Source organism: Hyaena hyaena, unplaced genomic scaffold (assembly GCF_003009895.1).
Source record: "Hyaena hyaena isolate Hyena2069 unplaced genomic scaffold, ASM300989v1 scaffold_871, whole genome shotgun sequence".
NCBI lineage: Eukaryota > Metazoa > Chordata > Mammalia > Carnivora > Hyaenidae > Hyaena > Hyaena hyaena.
In genome coordinates this window covers 332892-351637 of record NW_024081500.1, presented here as the reverse complement: position 1 = coordinate 351637, position 18746 = coordinate 332892, and the positions used below count along the sequence as shown (strand labels likewise).

The window sequence follows — 18746 nt, the reverse complement described above, 5'->3', positions numbered from 1 at the left end:
CCATAACAAGGAGCCTACACGGAGTGGCTGAAACAATAGACATTTATTTTCTGGCAGTTCTGGAAGCTACAAGTCCAAGATTAAGGTGTCCTTAGGGCCGTGTTCCCTTTGATGATCCTCAGAGAATATTTTCAGGCCACTAGCCAGTTTCTGCCTCCTTGGATTGTGGCCACAGAAGTTCATGTGGTGTTCACCCTGTGTACATTTGTTTTTCCAAATTTACCCTTTTTTTGGTAAGGATGCCATTCATGTTGATTAGGAGACTCCCTACTCTAGATAGCATCTTAAGGAATTCCATCTGCAATGACCCTATTTCAAAAAAGGGTCATTCTGAGGTCCTGGAGGTTAAGACTTCAGCATATTCAGGTTGATGGGACACAGTGCAAACCATAAAAGAAGGGGTATCTGAGGCCATAAAAAATATATATGTACAAAATATGTTTTTTTCAGAGAGTCAGAAAGTAAGTGAAGAATTGAAGAACAAAGAGGAAACATGTCTTTCTCAGATTAATACTGACATCTATTTCAAATGCTATGTCCTTTCTTCCTCCTAAGAGGTCATGTGTTTATAACTTGGAAAGTTTTACTTCTCTCCATTCTGTCACCCCAGCCCTAGACCTGGACTCTGTGTCTCACTTCCCTCACATGCCCTCCAGCCCTCTGTCCTGGGCCCATGTTGCCTCCTGCCCAGGCTGCTTCTCTCTCTCAGGCTTTGCATCCTCTTCCACATGCCAGTGGTCTCTAGAGGTGCTACCTAGAAACTTGTAGTTGTTCTTGGTAATTGGCAAGTGAGGAGAACGTTGGCAAAAATATTCTCAGGTCCCCAACCTGTCACTGCTAGTGCTGCTCCAGGTGAAAAGCTAATTGCAGGTGTGAGGGGAGGGCAGGTCACACTGTCATAAATTCACATCTCAGGGCCCTGATGCCCTCCTTCCCACATACCCACTGCCTTACGGTCACACGGAGTCCAACAGGATGAAGTAAGTGGGTTTTCTCTGTGTTTGTCTGAGAGGTAGAAACTGTAAGGAAAGGATTGTATGAAGCGTCGAGGTAAGTGGAGGAGGCACTTGTGGGGATGAGCACTGAGTGTTATATGTAAACCAACCTGACAATAAACTATTTAAGGGGGGAAAAAATGTTTTTAAAAATATTGGAAGGAAAAACGGGGTTGGGGAAAGGGACCAGGGGAAAAAAAGGGGGTTTCCTGCATTTGAACTGGTTCAGTGCCAAAGCCACATGGGAAGGTGAAATACGTCCTGAGCCAGGAGCTGAGCTGGTAGAGAGAGATTGGGTCCTAGACCTACACCCACCCCTGCTGGCTCCTACGGCAAGTAGTGTAAAACTCACTGAGAGTGACTATGTGGTTTCACCCAAGTGGTCATGAAGTCTGATTATTTAAAGTTTTTATTTTAATTCTAGTTGGTTAATGTACAGTGTTATATTAGTTATAAGTGTACAATACAGTAATTCAACTCTTTCTCCCAAAGAATGTGATTTTAATGGACTTAAGAACTCTAGTTCTGGAGACAGTCTCCTGTTGATCCTGTGTTATGGGGACCGTAGGCATTATTGTGAGGTTTCTAAGGTGCACTCAGAACCTTGATTATAATAAAGAGTTTGATGAATCTCTAGTGTGATATGATCGTGTGTAGAAACAGTGTGTCTCAGGGGCACCTGGGTGGCTTAGTTGGAAGATCAAGGGACTCTTGATCTCGGGGTCCGAGTATGAGTCCCATGTGGTGTATAGAGATTACTTTAAAAAGTATAACTTCAGAAGTCTGGAAACATTTTGTTTGATGCAGGTGCTGGTTTAGATAGGTTTTCTCTAACTCTAGGTATTTGGAGTGTTAATACACATAAGAAGCGTGTCTGAATTAAACATGCAGAGTCTTTTTCCAGTTAATAAAAAAGGAGCACTCAATACAATAGGAAGTATCTCACAAGGTTCTTAGTGTCCAGTGTATCTTCTGATATTTCTGCTCTATTAAATATTATAAAACCAATCCAAGATTGGTTCACTTACATGTGATACAAGGTTTTTGCCTAACATTTCATTATGATGTGTCCTGTCATTTCCTTCCTTCCTTCACCTTCCTTTCTTTTCTTATTTCTTTTTTCTTTTCTTTTCTTTTCTTTTCTTTCCTTTTCTTTTCTTTCTTTTCTTTTCTTTTCTTTTCCTTCTTTTCTTTTCTTTTCTTTTCTTTTCTTCCTACTTTCCACCCTCCCTCCCTTCCTTCCTTCTTCCCTTCCTTCCCTTCCCTTCCTTTCTCGTTCTTTCCTTTCTTCTCTTCTTTATATAGGCTTCATCCTCCGCACAGAATTCCACACAAGGCTTGATCCCAGGACCAGAGATAAAGACCTGAACTGAGATCAAGAAGGAGACCCTTAACTTGCTGACCCAGTCACCCCTTGTATGTCAATATCTATCACAAATAATGCTTAAGTTTTACTAACTTTATTTGGCACAGGTTTTAAAAAATTGATACCTGTATTTTCTGAAAAATACATAAGCAGGTACCAATGTTTCTGTCCTGAGTTCCTGTGATTTAAGAGATTATACTTTTGTTCCTGGAATAAAACAAATGATTCTTTCTGTTGCCATCCTAATATGGAGCCCTTCTTGCATTAATTAAATCCAGGTTGTCATGGGGTAGGAACCTGCCCCTTTATAGTCCTACAGTGAGTGCGTCTAGTGTACTGAGATGTCTAGTGTGTTATTCACACTGTACAGTTGCTTATAAAAAGAGTGTTCATAAATACATGGAAGGACATCATTGGTAAAAATTGAATATACATACCGCCATCTATGTTGAAATGACAAGGTATAAACATAAAGCTGAATTTAGATCTGGTATATTTACAGAACACAGCTAAGTAGAGTTTTAGTAGCTCACTTATTGAATGCACTAGCTTTCTGCCCAGCCCAACCAAGTTCACATCATCTGTCTGCCCCTAATTGAGTGAATGTAAACAAAATAATTAACCTCTCTGTTCTTCTATGGTCCCTATCTTTCTCAGGAAGGCATAGTTCCTGCCTGTGTATTTAAGAGAAATAAGGTACTTCATGGGTGGTAGTTATACTAGTGTATCACACATTGCAAGTGTTGTGTACTGGTTGTGCATGGAAATCTTAGAAGGTTTTAAATGACTGAAGAACTGTAAGGAATTATTTGAAAGTTGAAAGTGTTCATAAGTGAGAATGTCAGATTTCAGCTGACTTGAGTCATGTAGCCCCTGCCTCCTTTTCCCATGCAGGATCGTCTAGCCCAGAAGACAAGTATCAGCACTGAGGACTGACAGGATGGACACCCGGGATCTGGCAATAGGAGTGATCTTCTTAGTCCAGACCGTGCTTGGAATCCTGGGGAACTTGTCTCTTCTTTACCTTTATGTCCTCCTTTCTTTGACTGGGTGTAGGCCTAGGCCCACAGATTTGATTGTCAAGAACCTGATTGTAGCCAACCTTTTGGTCCTGGTCTCTTTTGGAATACACCGTACACTGTCATCTTTTGGGTGGTATCACACCTTCGGTGATTTTGGATGTAAATTTTTCCCGTATGTTCGGAACGTGGGCAGGGGTGTGTCCATTGGCTTGACCTGCCTCTTAAGTGTCTTTCAGGCCATCATGATCAGCCCCCAGAATTCCAGGTGGGCAGCGCTTAAAGGGAAAGCTCCCAAGTGCCTTTTCCCTTCACTTGTCCTGTGCTGGATTTTGCAGTTACTGGTAAATATCATGTTTCCAATGTTTATGAGTGGCCCTTTGAACTATAAAAACACCACAATGCAGAAAAGTTTTGGATACTGTTCATCTCTTCGTCATGACAAAGCTGAGGACTCATTGTTCGCAGTGGTGTTATCATTTCCTGATATGTTATATTTAGGGCTTATGATCTGGTTCAGTGGCTCCATGGTTTACATCCTGTACAGACACAAGCAGAGGGTCCGGCACATTCATCGGACCAGCATCTCCTCCATATCATCCCCTGAGTCCATGGCCACCAAAACAATTTTCCTCCTGTTGTGTACCTTTGTCTACTTTAATACCATTTCTTCTGTCATTCATATTGTTTTGTCTGTTTTGGATCATCCCAACTGGTACCTCTTGAACACCGATTTACTGATCGCTCTGTGTTTCCCAACGGTCAGTCCCTTTCTGCTTATCAGCCGAGACTCTAGGGTATCCATGGTCTGCTTTCACTGGATAAGGAATATAAAATGCCCTCATCTTATGAGAAATGTGTAAACTGTAGGAATATTCATAATGTTTCTCCTGTTGGTAATTCATTCATACCCTCAGGGTTCGTTGTGTAACTACGAGTGGCTAGCTGAACATTGGTAACAGAAGTGTTTACATTGACTTCAAGTGAACAATAAGTAGACATCATAATAGCAAGGAAATATTATATCATTGTCTTAACAATACATTTGGATTGAAGTTTTGCTAATGGTTTCTTTGGAGGAGCCCATAAAGTATGCAATTTTAATGATCATGTCCTGAAACAATCTGGATATTATGGAGAGGTCTTTGACTATGGCACATAAGTTTGTTACAGTAAATTTCCCTGAAGGGAAGTAGGTATGGGATGAAAGGAAAAGGAGCATGGAAATGGATCAGCATGTGGCTGGTCAACACTGACTATGCAGAGAATAGTGTTGGAGGGAAAATTGAGTCAGCAGGTGAAACTTTGGAGAGCCAGTCATGCATGTTGCACATTACGTCCTTAGTAAGTGGTAAGTCAGTGATGTGAAGTATGATGTTATGGGAACATGGGACGTGAGCATGAGTATACATTTTCAGATAGAAATGGCCAGAATGGGCTGGAGTAGATAGTGGAGAGCACCGAATTGAATTTTAGCCGAATTTTTAAAGTTTTATTTTAGAGAAACAGAATAGGACCGGGATAGAGGGAAAAAGAAAGGGAAGGAAAGAATCGAGCTCTGCGCTGAATTTGGAGCCTGCTTGAGATTCTCTCTCCCTCTGCTCTTCTCCCTGACTTGTGGTATCTCTCTCTCGATCTCTCTCTCTGTCTCTCCCTCTCTCTCTCTTATTCTGTAAAAAAAAAAATACCAAAAATATTTTAAAAGTATATAAAGGCACATGACTGATCATAAGTGTGTAGCTCCATGAAAGCTCACAAAGTGATCTCAGTTCTGTACTCAGTATTTAGTTCAAATATAGAATATTGTCAGGATCAGAAGCCCCTCATGCTCCTTACCATTCCTCCTCCTCAGGGTCATAAGTGCTGTGACGTGTAACAGCATAGAGCACTTGAGGCTGTTTAGCACTGATATAAAGGAAGTAATAGAGCGTGATCTTTTTGTATTTGGCTTTTGTCATAGTTTCTGTTGTTTGTGAATTTGTTGCTGTATGTTCTTAGCCATCATTCATTGGCATCGCTGTAGAGAGGATTCTATGCATGAATAGGAAACGATATTTTCCTTTTTTTTTTACTTAAAAATTTTTTTCTTTCATAGTTTATAGTCAAGCTGGTTTCCATATAACACCCAGTGCTCATCCCAACAAGTGCCCTCCTCCTTGCCCATTTCCTCCCTTCCCCTATCCGCCCACCCCCATCAGCCCTCAGTTTGTTCTCAGTATTCAAGAGTCTCTCATGGTTTGCCTCCCTTCCTCTTCCTAACAATATTTCCCCTTCTCCTCCCTCATGGTCCTCTGTTAAATTTCTCCTGTTCCACTTATAAGTGAAAACATATTGTATCTCTCTTTCTCCGCCTCACTTATTTCACTGAGCATAACACCCTTGAGTTCTATCCATGTTGCTAAAAATGGCCAGATTTCATTCTTTCTCATTGCCATGTAGTATTCCATTGTATAGATAAACCACATCTTCTATATCCATTCATCAGATGATAGACATTTAGGCTCTTTCCATGATTTGGCTATTGTTGAAAGTGCTGCTATGAACATTGCGGTACTTGTGCCCTTATGCATCAGCACCCCTGAATCCCTTGGGTAAATTTCTAGCAGTGCTATTTCTGGGTCATATGGGAGTTCTATTGTTAATTTTTTTGAAGAACCTCCACACTGTTTTCCAGAGGGGCTGCACCAGTTTGCATTCCCACCAACAGTGTCGGAGGATGCCCGTTTATCCACATTCTCACCAGTATCTAGAGTCTCCTGATTTTAGCCACTCTGACTGGTGTGACGTGGTATCTCAGTGTGTTTTTGATTTGTATTTCCTGATGATGAGTGACTCTGAGCATCGTTTCATGTGTCTATTGGCTATCTGGATGTCATGTTTGGAGAAGTGTCTCTTCATGTCTTCTGCCCATTTCTTCACTGGATTGTTTGTTTTTCAGGTGTGGAGTTTCATGAGTTCCTTATAGATTTTGGATACTAGCCCTTTATCTGATATGTCATTTGCAACTATCTTTTCCCATTTCGTCGGTTACCTAATAGTGTCATTTATTGATTGTTTCCTCTGCCGTGCTGAAGCTTATCTTGATGATGCCCCGTAGCTTATTTTTGCTCTTGATTCCCTTGCCTTGGTGATGTGTCAAGTAAGAAATTGCTGCTGTTGAGGCCAAGGAGGTAGTTTCCTCTTTCTCCTCTAAAGTTTTGATGGCTTCCTGTCTCAGGAAAACCTGAGTTTCCTGTCTCAGTTTATTTTTATGTATGGTGTGAGGAAGGAATCTAGTTTCATTCTTCTGCATGTTGCTGCCCAGTTCTCCTAGCACCATCTGTTAAGGAGGCTGTCTTTTTTCCATTGGATACTTTCATGCTTTGTCAAAGATTAATTGGCCTTACATCTGTGGGTCCAGTTCTGAGTTCTCTATTCTATTCCATTGGTCTATGTGTCTGTTTTTGTGCCAATATCATAGTGTCTTTGATGATGACAGCTTTGTAGTAGAGGCTGAAGTCTGGGACGGTGATGCCTCCCATTTTGGTTTTCTTCTTCAATATTACTTTGGCTATTTGGGGTCTTTTGTGGTTCCATACAAATTTTAGGATAGTTTGTCCTAGTTTTGAGAAGAATGCTGGTGCAATTTTGATTGGGATTGCATTGAATGTGTAGAATGCTTTGGGTAGTAATGACATTTTAACAACATTTATTCTTCCAATCCATGAGCATGAAATGTTTTTCCATTTCTTTGTGTCTTCTTCAATTTCCTTCATAAGTTTTCTATAGTTTTTGTCATACAGATCTTTTATATCTTTGTTTAGGTTTACTCCTAGTTTTATGGCTTTTGTACAATTGTGAATGGGATCAGTTTCTTTCCTTTTTTATTTTTATTTTTTTTATTTTATTTATTTAAAAAAATTTTTTTTAATGTTTTATTTATTTCTAGGTGAGAGAGAGAGAGAGAGAGAGAGAGACAGCGTGAGCAGGGGAGGGTCAGAGAGAGAGGGAGTCACAGACTCTGAAACAGGCTTCAGGCTCTGAGCTGGCAGTCAGCACAGAGCCCGACGCGGGGCTCGAACCCACGAACCGCGAGATCATGACCTAAGCAAAAGTCGGACGCTTAACCGACTAAGCCACCCAGGCGCCCCTCCTTTTTTAAAATTTTTTTATAGTTTTTTTTTTTTTTTTTTGAGACAGAGAGAGACAGAGCATGAGTGGGGGAGGGGCAGAGAGAGAGGGAGACACAGAATCTGAACAGGCTCCAGGCTCTGAGTTGTCAGCACAGAGCCCGACCCGGGGCTTGAACCCATGAACCATGAGATCATGACTTGAGACCAGGTCGGATGCTTAACTGACTGAGCCACCCAGGCACCCCTGGGATCAATTTCTTGATTTCTCTTTCTGTTCAACCAATTTCTGTAGGTTGATTTTGTACCCTGCAACTTTGCTGAATTCATGGATCTGTTCTAGTAGGCTTCTGGTGGAGTGTGTCGGGTTTTCTATGTAGAGTATCATGTCGTCTGAGAAAAGTGAAAGTTTGACTTCTTCTTTGCCAATTCTGATGCCTTTTTTTTCCTTTTGTTGTCTGATGGCTGATGCTAGGACTTCCAGCACTATGTTAAACCACATAGTGGTGAGAGTGGACATCCCTGCCGTGTTCCTGATCTCAGGGGGCAAGGTCTCAGTTTTCCCCCGTTGTGGATGATGTTAGCTGAGGGCTTTTCATAAATGAGTTTTATGATGTTTAAGTAAGTTCCTTCTATCCCGACTTTCTCGAGGGTCTTTATTAAGAAGAGATGCTGTATTTTGTCAAATGCTTTTTCTTCATGTATTGACAGGGTCATATGGTTTTTATCTTTTTTTTTGTTAATGCGATGTATCACATTGATTGATTTGCAAATATTTAACCAGCCCTGTTATCCAGAAATGAATCCCACTTGATCATGAGGGATATTCTTTTTATGTGCTGTTGGATTCGATTTGCTCATATCTTGTTGAGGTTTTTGCCATTGTATTCATCAAGGATATTGGCTTGTAGTTTTTTTTTTGCCAGGTCTGTCTGCTTTGGGAATCAAAGTGATGGTGCTTTGGTAGAATGAGTCTGGAGGTTTTCCTTCCATTTCTACTTTTGGAATAGCTCGAGAAGAATGGGTATTAACTCTGATATAAATGTCTGGTAAAATTCCCCAGGAAGCCATCTGGCCCAGGGCTCTGATTTGTTGGGAGATTTTTGATATCTGATTCAATTTCTACACTTGTTATAGGTCTGCTCACATTTTTTGTCTCTTTCCATGTGAATTTTGGTACAGTGTTTGAGTTTAGGAGTTTGTCCATTTCTCTAAGTTGTCCAGTTTGTTGGCATACAATTTTTCATAGTATTCCCTGATAATTGCTTGTATTTCTGAGGGGTTGGTTGTAATAAGTCCATTTTCATTCATGATTTTGTCTATTTGGATGCTCTCTCTTTTCTTTTTGAGAAGCCTGGCTAGAGGTTTATCAATTTTGTTTATTTATTCAGAAAACCAACTCTTGGTTTCACTGACCTGTTCAACTCTTTTTTCAGATTCTCTATTGTTTATTTCTGTCCTGATTTTTATTTTTTTCTTCTGCTCAGTTTGGGGTGCTCTTGCTGCTTTCTTTCTAGTTCATTTAGGTGTGCTGTTAGATTTTTTATTTGTGCTTTTTCTAGTTTCTTGAAATAGGCCTGGATTACAATGTGGTTTCCTCTTAGGACTGCTTTTGATGCATCCCATAGAATTTGAATTGTTGTTTTTTCATTGTCATTTCTTTCCATATATTTTTAAAATTTTTCCCTAATTGCCTGGTTGGCCCATTCATTCTTTAGTAGGGTGTTCTTTAACCTCCATGTTTTTGGAGGTTTTCCAGGCTTCTTCCTGTGATTTCAAGTTTCATTGCATTGTGATATGAAAGTGTACACAGTATGATCTCAATTCTTTTATATTTTTGAGGGTTGCTTTATGACCCTGTATGTGAGCTATCTTGGAGAATGTGCCATGTGCACTTGAGATGAACGTGAATTTCGTGGCCTCAGGATGTAGAGTTCTAAATATATCTGTCAAATCCATGTGGTCCAATGTGTCATTCATGTCCATTGTTTCTTCAGTGATTTTCTGTCTAGTTGATCTATCCATTGCTGTAAGTGGAGTATTAAAGTCCCCTGCTATTAGCACGTTCTTATCCATAAGTTTGTTTCTGTTTGTGATTCATTATTTTATGTATTTAGGTGCTCCCATATTCGGTGCACGCACATTTATAATTATTAGCTCTTCCTGATGGATAGACCCTGTAATTATTATATAATGCCCTTCTTCATCCCTTGTTACTGCTTTTACTTTAAAGTCCAGTGTCTGATATAAGTATAGCTACTCCAGCTTTCTTTTGACTTCCAGTAGCATGAGAGATATTTCTCCATCCCTCACGTTCAATCTGAAGGTATCCTCCAGTCTAAAATGGGTCTCTTGTTGACAGCAAATAGATGGATTTTGTTTTTGTATCCATTCTGCTACCCTATGTCTTTCATTAGAGCATTTAGCCCATTTACATTCAGTATTATTATTGAAAAATATAGGTTTAGAGTCATTGTGTTCCTTGTAGGATTCATGCTTGTGGTGGTGTCCCGATTACCTTGTGTTCCTTGCAACATTTCCCTCATAAAGCCCCCCTAAGGATTTCCTGTACGGGCTGGTTTAGTGATGACTAATTCTTCCAATTTTTGTTTATTTGGGAAGACTTTTATCTCTCCTTCTATTCTGAATGACAGGCTTGCTGGATAGAGGATTCTTAGCTGCATATTTTTGTCTGTTCATCACATTGAATATTTCCTATCATTCCTTTGTGGCCTGGCAAGTTTCAGTAGATAGGTCTGCAACTACTCTGATGGGTCTCCCTTTGTATGTTAAGGTCCTTTTATCCCTAGCTGCTTACAGAATTCTCTCTATGTCCTTATAATTTGCCAGTTTCACTATGATATGTCATGCAGAAGATCTATTCAAATTACGTGTGAGAAGAATTCTCTGTGCTTCTTGGATTTCAATGTTCGTTTCCTTCCCCAGACTGGGGAAGTTCTCTGTATTTCTCTTTCCTGGCTGTCTCTTTTTCCAAAATTGTGTCTTATAATTCACCTATTCTCTTCTCTGCCTCTTTAATCCGTGCATTGGCTGCCTCCATTTTATTATGCACCTCATTTATAGCATTTTTAAATTCATCACAACTATTTTTAAGGTCTATAGTCTTTGTAGCAATAGCTTCTCTGATGTCTTCCATGCATTTTTCAAGCCCAGCGATTAATTTTTTGACTATTGTTCTAAGTTCTTGTTCAGTTATGTTGCTTATATCTGTTTTGAGCATTTCTTTCTTTCTTTTTTTTTTTTTTAAACAAATAGTTGATTGTATTTATTTATTTATTTATTTATTTTTTATTTTTTTTACAAATAGTTTATTGTCAAATTAGTGTTTTGAGCATTTCTTTAGCTGACATTTCTTCCTGGAATTTAAAGGAGAGTTCTTTCTTTCGTCATTTTGTCTAGCTTTCTGTCTCTTGTTAGTTTTAAAAGCTTTTATGTGCTCTTCATCTGCGAGTTCGGCTATATTAAAGAAGGCTCATTGACTGTCCAGGGCCAATACATTCAGGAAGTGTTCTTTTAATAGTGTCCCTTGGTCTCTTTTGTTGAGACTTTGGTTATTTTATTTCCCTACTCGTAATGGTATATGGGACTCTCCGCCATGTGTACTTTGGCTTGTTCCTTGAGGTAGCCCTGGAAAGGAAAATAGACAAGCAAACACACAGGGAACATGAGCTTGCAAACGCACAAACAAATCCAACAAATAAGCAAACCTAAAGGGAACGAGAAAAAAAAAACCTAGAAGAAAAACGACAGTCTAAAAGCATAAAGCCAGTATTCCCAGATACAAATAAAGAGCAGGGTGTATTCAGTGCTGATGGAAGAGCATATACAAAGAGAGAAATGCCAGCGGTGGGGAGAAAGCGAAATTGGAAAATGACCTGGCAGAGAGACTAAGAGGCTTAATGCAGAGAGAGAAAGTAGAGAATATGGTAGGAAGTGTGGAGAAAAAAATGAATAATGTTACTCTGAGAAACGATATAATCTGATTACTCCAGAGAGAGAGATAGGAAAGTAACAGTGGAGGTGTAGAATATACATCTAGAGAATGGATTAAATGTGACTGTTGAACCAAACTAATGACCAGAGTGTCCAGTCCATCAGAGGGGAGGGATACAAATGAGACAAGGAAAACATAACTGAATAGAAAGAATTGATCTAGAATTAATCATGTCAGTGCATCCATGTTGGTCTTGTCCTGGGCTCTGGTAAAAAACAAACAAACAAACAAACAAACAAACAAACCCAAAAGTCTCTCTAGCCTGTATGGGCATGATTTGGTGTAGGCAGATCTTGCCTTCCCTGCGGTCAGTGGGCCGCTCCCTGAGGTCCTGCCTTGGTGGTTTGGTGAGAAAAATGACAGTGCCCCAATCCCTTCTTGAATCAAGCATTGCAAATCACTCTTTTGGGTTAGATCTACCTGTGCCACAGGCATAGCCAAGTAGGGTCATGTTCTATGTCCCATGCCCCACCTCGTTTCCAGGTCTTAGCCCTCGCACTTTATCGATACCGCCCAAAATATAAACCCACAGGCTGGGTCCTTCCCAGTCATGGATCAAGCCAGGAGAGCCGCGGAGCACTTTCTCCTGGCACTGCCAGGGACCGGAGCACCCAGCCCAACGTCAGCACCACAGCAAGACATAGGATAACTCTCCTTCTAGAACTGAGGTTTTTCTCTTCTCAGGGATAGTTCTATGAGCAGTTTCAGCTGCTCTTTCTCTTCCTCTCAACTCTCCGTGGCTCCCCATGAAGGGGGTATCCTCCCCTCTTCTGTGTCTCCAGGTCCCAGTCTGCTTTTATCTTCCCCAGTTCACACTCATGCACCTATGAGGTTGTCTTCTTAGTGGACTCTGTCTCTTTTCCTCCAAAATTCCTGCGGTCCAGTGTCTTGTGGCTTCAGGCCTTCTCTGTTTGAGAGATTGGGGTGAGTGAAATGTACAGAGCTCCCTACTTCTCTGCCATCTTGCCTCCCTATCACATTTATACCACATTTTATTTCCATGTCACGCTATTGTGAATAGTGATGCTGTAAACACTGTTGTATTCTTTAATATTGAACATCCTCTCATGTTTTTTTAAATTGAGGGTATAATCATCATACACTTATATAACTTTCAAACATACAACATCATGATTCGATATTGTATACATTACAAAGGGATCACCACAGGAAATGTAGTTGTGATATATCACCATACTTAGTTGCAACCTCCCTACTGTCACAGCAACATTTTATTGTTTGTTTGCTTTTCTACTGGCCATTCTAATGGATGTGTCTCAGTGTGGTCTTTATTTGCATTCCCTCGATGACTCATGGCATTGAATATCATTCATGTGTTTTTGGCCATGTCTGAATATTGCTTTAGAGAAATATCTATGTCGTCCTTTAGCCATTTTTATTTTAAAATTTTTAACGTTTTATTTATTTCTGGGAGAGAGAGATAGAGACAGCGTGAGCAGGGGAGGGTCAGAGAGAGAGAGGGAGATACAGAATCTGAAGCAGGTTCCAGGCTCTGAACTGTTAGCTGACAGCTGTTTCAGATTCTGTAACCCCCTCTCTCTCTGACCCTCCCCTGCTCACGCTGTCTCTATCTCTCTCTCCTAGAAATAAATAAAACATTAAAATAATAAAATAAATTGGGCCTCTGTCTTCTTGAGTTATTCAAGTCCTTTATATCGTGGATAGTACCCTCTGATCAGATGTGTGATTGACACATATTTTCTCCCATCTCCTGAGGTGTCTCTCACTCTCTTGATAGTGTTTTTTTTTCATGGATAAAGGCTTTTAATAAGGATGAAGTCCTTTTATATATTTTTTTCTCGTTGTTTTTGCTTTTGCTATTGTGTTTAGGAAACCACATCTAGTCCAAGGTTATCAAGATGGACTCTCGTTTCTTCTTTTAAAGTTCATAGATTTACTTTTATATTTTTTGCCATATCTGACCATCTTGTCTCCGTGACGTCATGCCTTTTGTTCCCAGTACACCCTGTACACCTTTTCCTATCAGATCCCCATACCCCTTTGATCTTGAATTCCCTGCATACTTTGTCCCTTTTTAATCATAAACCTGGTCTTGCAGTGTAACTTGCTGTTTTTATTAGTTTGATTTCAATTATTTTTTAACATAATTGATTCTCAAATTGACTTCCATACAACACCCAGTGCTCCTCCCAATGCCCATCACCCACTTTCCCCTCTCCCCCATGCTGCATGAACCCTCAGTTTGATGTCTGTATTTAAGAGTCTCTTGTGGTTTGGCTCCCTCCCTCTCCGTTTTTAACTTTTTTTACCCTTCCCATTCCCCATGGCCTGTTAAGTTTTTCAAGAACCATATATGTGTAAAAACATATGGTATCTTCATATGTTTTCACTCATCTGTGAGACAGGAGAAACTTAACAGAGGAACATGGGAAAGGGGAGGGGGAAAAGATAAGGACAGGGAGGGAGGCAAACCATAAGAGACTTAAATAATGAGAACAAACTGAGGGTTGAGGGGGTTGGCGCAGAGGGAAAAAGAGGTGATGGGAATGAAGGAGGGCACTTGTTGGAATGAGCATTGGGTATTATATGGAAACCAACCTGACAAGGAATGAAAAAAATAAATGAAAAAATAAAAATTAAAAAAAAACCCATATGATATCTGTATTTCTCTGACTGACTTACTACACTTAGCATAATACCCTCCAGTTCCATCCATGTTGTTGCAAATCGCATGATTTCATTCTTTTTCATTGCCAAGTAGTATTCTATTGTATATAAACCTCATCTTCCTTACCCATTTCTGAGTTGATGGACATTTAGGGTCTTTCCATAATTTGGCTATTGTTCAATGTGCTGCTGTAAACATTGGTGTACATGTGCCCTTATGCATCACTACTCCTGTATCCCTTGGGTAAATTCCAGCAGTGGTATTGCTGGATCACAGGGTTTCTAGTGTTAATTTTTGAGGAATCTCCATACTGTTTTCCAGAGTGGCTGAACCATTTAATTCCATTTTGCCTTTTATCTTGCTGCCTTCTCCCTTCCTCCAGCTCTCTATGTCCCACATCCAGACTCTCTGTACCATCTCATTCTAATCTCCCATTTCCTGGGCCTCCATCAAACACACATACACTCTCCCTTTTCCAAGCACTACAGCATTAATCAACTGCCACTGCCTCTATCTAAGGAATTCTCAAAGGGTAAGGAGGTGCACATGTATCAAGCTGACAATGATATCAAATAGAGAAAAGCCAAGAGAGTATATATTTCTAGCAAACTAGCAGATAGGTTACTGTGTAAAACTTCTGTGCGGTTGGGCTTTTGGGGAGTTCTAGAGCACTTCTTGACTCCTGCAGTGGCTGCTAGTTATTGATTTTCACTGTTTTGGTAGTTGCAAGGTGGTTGGTTTGCAAGGCTTCCGTGGAGCTGAAGAGATTGGGTGAGGAAGGGGACAAGGCACGGTGCTACAAGTCTCACTGTGGTTTGACGTGTGGACTTCATCAGCTGCTTTGCAAGGCAGAAATGACTGTCCTCTAATCAGAGCCTGATAGCTGGGTCAGGACAGCACAGAAAAATTACATCAGTCCACACTATTCACCTAATTTATTCTATGCCTGGAGGAACAACTGGATCTCTCTTCTCTTCTCCTGACATCCATTTAGTTCATATTCTTTCTGTCATCATGTAAATATATTCCTTGGGATCTCCATCTTTCGACACATGACATAGATATTTGCTTTTCTTGGTTTAACCCTCTGCTATCTTGTCTTTCAGTCTACCAGTTCCACAGCCTTTAAAGGCTAACGTTTTCCTAGGAGTTTGTGCTAATTCCCATGAGCTGACACTACCAGGATCTCCTGTGTTGTGAACTTAACCATCTCCATAAAATTAGATATGCTGTCTGTAAGGAAAGACTTCAGACTGAAGCCCTCAGTGAACATTCCCAAAAGAATCTACTTACACAGAAAAACATCTGTGACCTATGTGGATATCAAAAGACATAGTCAGAATGACAGAAGGTTCCAGGAAATACTAGGGCAAAGAGTTGGTATCCTCTTATAATAGACATTTTTCTTCCACTGTCGCTCCAAACTTACTGCTTATGAAGCCTCTTGGATCTTTGCCCTCTTCCTCTGCTGTGCCCTATCCGCTGGTTTTATCCCTCTGCTTGCAATGTCACCAGCATGCTCAAACATCTTATCTTCTTCTCCATATGGATAGAATCAATTGGCTCTCTCAAGTCTTTGTCCTGCCCAAATACCAGAAAATATTGTGATTTAGAGAGTAGTTGAGTTTTGCTTCAGTAGAATCTATTTTTAACGAGTTTTACCTATTTATCTGTCTTCTATCATGGCTGTGTAAATCTGTGACTCTGTCTGTCTCTTTTGAGTCACACCTATGGTTATTTCAGGAACTGTGGGTGTCTGAGATTACCCTGTAACTCTTATAGCTACCAGCAGATGACAAGAGATTCCTAGATTGAAAACAAAGCACTTTATTACTCATGGCCCAGCAGGGAGCATGAACACGCTGATTCCAACTGTTGTGTTGGATCTGTTGAGTGTTCAGATTACACCCGAGGAACCCTGATTGTACTAAATCCCAATCTTTTCCAGGGGACTGCTAGCTCATCTGCTGTACTCTTTGACCGTGAGGAAGACTTTAGCTTTGTTTCCCAGTACACCAAATAAGTCAATCTTGTCTTCTGGTGGGTGACACTGTCCCTATCTCCCTCGGTATTTTTCTAATCACACATAGGATAACACAGTATAGAAGAAGAGCTGTCCATGCTTCTGTCTCAGAGGCATGTATATACATGAGAAATCCATAGCAGAACTGTGTTCCAGCAATATCCAGCAGTCATTTGTGGACTGTATTAGCTCTTGCCACAATTTCCCATGAATCCATTATTTGTTCAAATGTCTAATTAATCCAACAAAGGCCTAGGGTCAAATCTATACAATTTACATCAAGTAACATTTGATTGAGACTACTATCAACAGGATACTATGTATGAGGATGAGATTAACGCGCATTATTCACCTCCACTATGCCTATATGGCTCCTACATTCAGCCATCATAAGGAATCCCAAAGAACCATTAGGGTCCGCTGTAGAATAACAAGTGGCTACTAAGTTAGATATTGTACTGGAGTGCCTGGGTGAGTCAGTCTGTTGAATGTGTGACTTCAGCTCAGATCATGATCTCATGGTTTGTGGGATCGAGCCCTATGTCAGGCTTTGTGCTGACAGCATAGATTCTCTGTCTCCCTCTCTCTCTCTCTCTGTCTGTCACTCTCCTACTCTCTGTCATTAATAAATAAATATTGAAAAAATTTAAACTATAAGATGCCATATTGACTTTTCCAATTTGATGAGTGAATAATGAATTGAGAATTGCATAAAATGATACCACTTACTCCTTCTGCTACAGTGTGTGTCCCTTATCCAGAAAAGGCAGAGCTTAGATACCGTGGAGTCTCATCTCATGATCAGAAAGGGACTGAAAGTTAAAAAACATTAAGAAATTAGGTAAGTGGAGTTTACCAGCCACCAGCTATGATTATACATAAGAGCAATACAAACATGAAAGATGGAGGAGAGGAATTAAAAAGGTACTCACCAGGACAAGGGTGCTCTGCATGGCTCTAGACTCAGCAGAAGATCTGGGGGGAAAGCTAGTCCCCCCTAGAGTTGAATGTGTTGGACCTGCCGTTCCTGTGCAGGATGAAAACCATGGAGCTACTGGCCCACATCATCACCCCAGTAAGTGAAACTTCAGGGAATACTATAAGTATTGGATAGGGAGACCCTGAGATTGTATCATAATCATACATAGAACTGTATCCAAAATCTCTTTCCTTTGTGATGTTTTGGCTGCTCGGTTTCCCTGGCACATATAACACATACATAGGAATGATAAGATTTACTATTAGATATATGATCCAGAAGAGGTAAATGGACAAGTCAGTGTACTTTGGAGCTTTGACTTTAAGGTCCTTGCGACAGGAGTTCATGGGGCTGATCACGATGGTCTGGATGACACTCAAGAGGCAGGTGCTGCCAATGGACATTCCCCTGCCCACTCTCTGAACATAAAAGAGAAGTTTGCATCCAAACTCGCTGAAGAAATCTCACACACCCAAAGTTGCCAATGTCTTGGGGACATCTTTTGAGAGCATCATCAAGGGGTTGGGTATAATCAGGTACATGAGAATCAACTCTGTGCGTCTCAGCCTCCCTTTAATGTCATAATGGAAGACATAATGGTGAAGAAGAGCTAAATTGCCCAGGATTCCAACTATAATCTGTGATAAGAAGCTGATTGCTGTTGCCAAATCTCTGAAACCTATTTTATCATTCAGTAAGATTTCCTTTACATTATAATGACACTCATTCCCGTGAACAAAAAGTTTCCTTGAAGATTTTGACATCAAGAGTCACTTTGGGTGGTTTGCTCCTTTGGAATTGCCAGAGACTTGTAGAGGCAGGAGTAAATGGAGTGAAGTACCAGAGTATTCTATGGAAAAGTCAACATGAAAGATATATTAGTATAATCTGGAAGAAGCAAAGGTAAGTGGTAGCATGTGGAAAGAACGCTTAATACTAATAGAACATTTTCAGAAAACTGATACTGGTTACTCACATTGGAAAAAACAATGTGATTCATTACCTACATCATGGAATAAATCACTTCTGAAATTTACTGATTTATATATTAAAGAAAAACTCTGAAGCTTGTCATTGCTTGTGCTGACCAAAATAGCTAGAGATGCTTAAGAGGCCAGTGGCACCGTTGGAAACACCCTGCCAACATTGTGTGGGTAGAAAACAAAGTTACATTCCAAATCATTGAGGAAATGTTCAAGCAAATTCTTTATTGTCTTGTGGATACCTTTAAGGCGAATGGTCATGACTTGGATAGAAATAGGTGTTTGAGAATCACACATGTGGACCTGAGTGTGCAATGAGTTTGAAAAGGAGGTGATGATAAGGAAGAGAAAAAGTGCCTGGAATTCCTCTATGGTCTTTGCTAAGTAGACCATTTCTTTTGGCAAATGTTTGATGCCAGTCAGGTTCCGATGATCAATCGTCATCTTGAGAGCCTTAGGAGCTTCCCTGAGCACACATGGTATGGACTATATTGATCATATCAAATGAAATCCAAGATTTTCACAGAAAAGTCATTAAATTTTTGTTGTTAAGAAGCTTCCCAGAGTTGAAGTTAGAACGTTTCAATAACACTTAGTTTTCATGTAT

General features: G+C 40.2%; 1 protein-coding gene and 1 pseudogene across 1 annotated transcript; one reads left to right on the top strand and one right to left on the bottom strand.

Moving 5' to 3' along the window:
* Positions 1-3224: 3224 nt before the first annotated feature.
* LOC120222371 (vomeronasal type-1 receptor 4-like) lies at positions 3225-4243 on the top strand. Its single transcript, XM_039220170.1, has one exon. It carries the CDS (start codon positions 3302-3304, stop codon positions 4241-4243), a length of 942 nt encoding a protein of 313 aa, XP_039076101.1. The 5' UTR covers positions 3225-3301.
* Positions 4244-16511: 12268 nt separating this feature from the next.
* Positions 16512-17920, bottom strand: LOC120222351 (annotated as a pseudogene).
* Between the last annotated feature and the right edge of the window lie 826 nt (positions 17921-18746).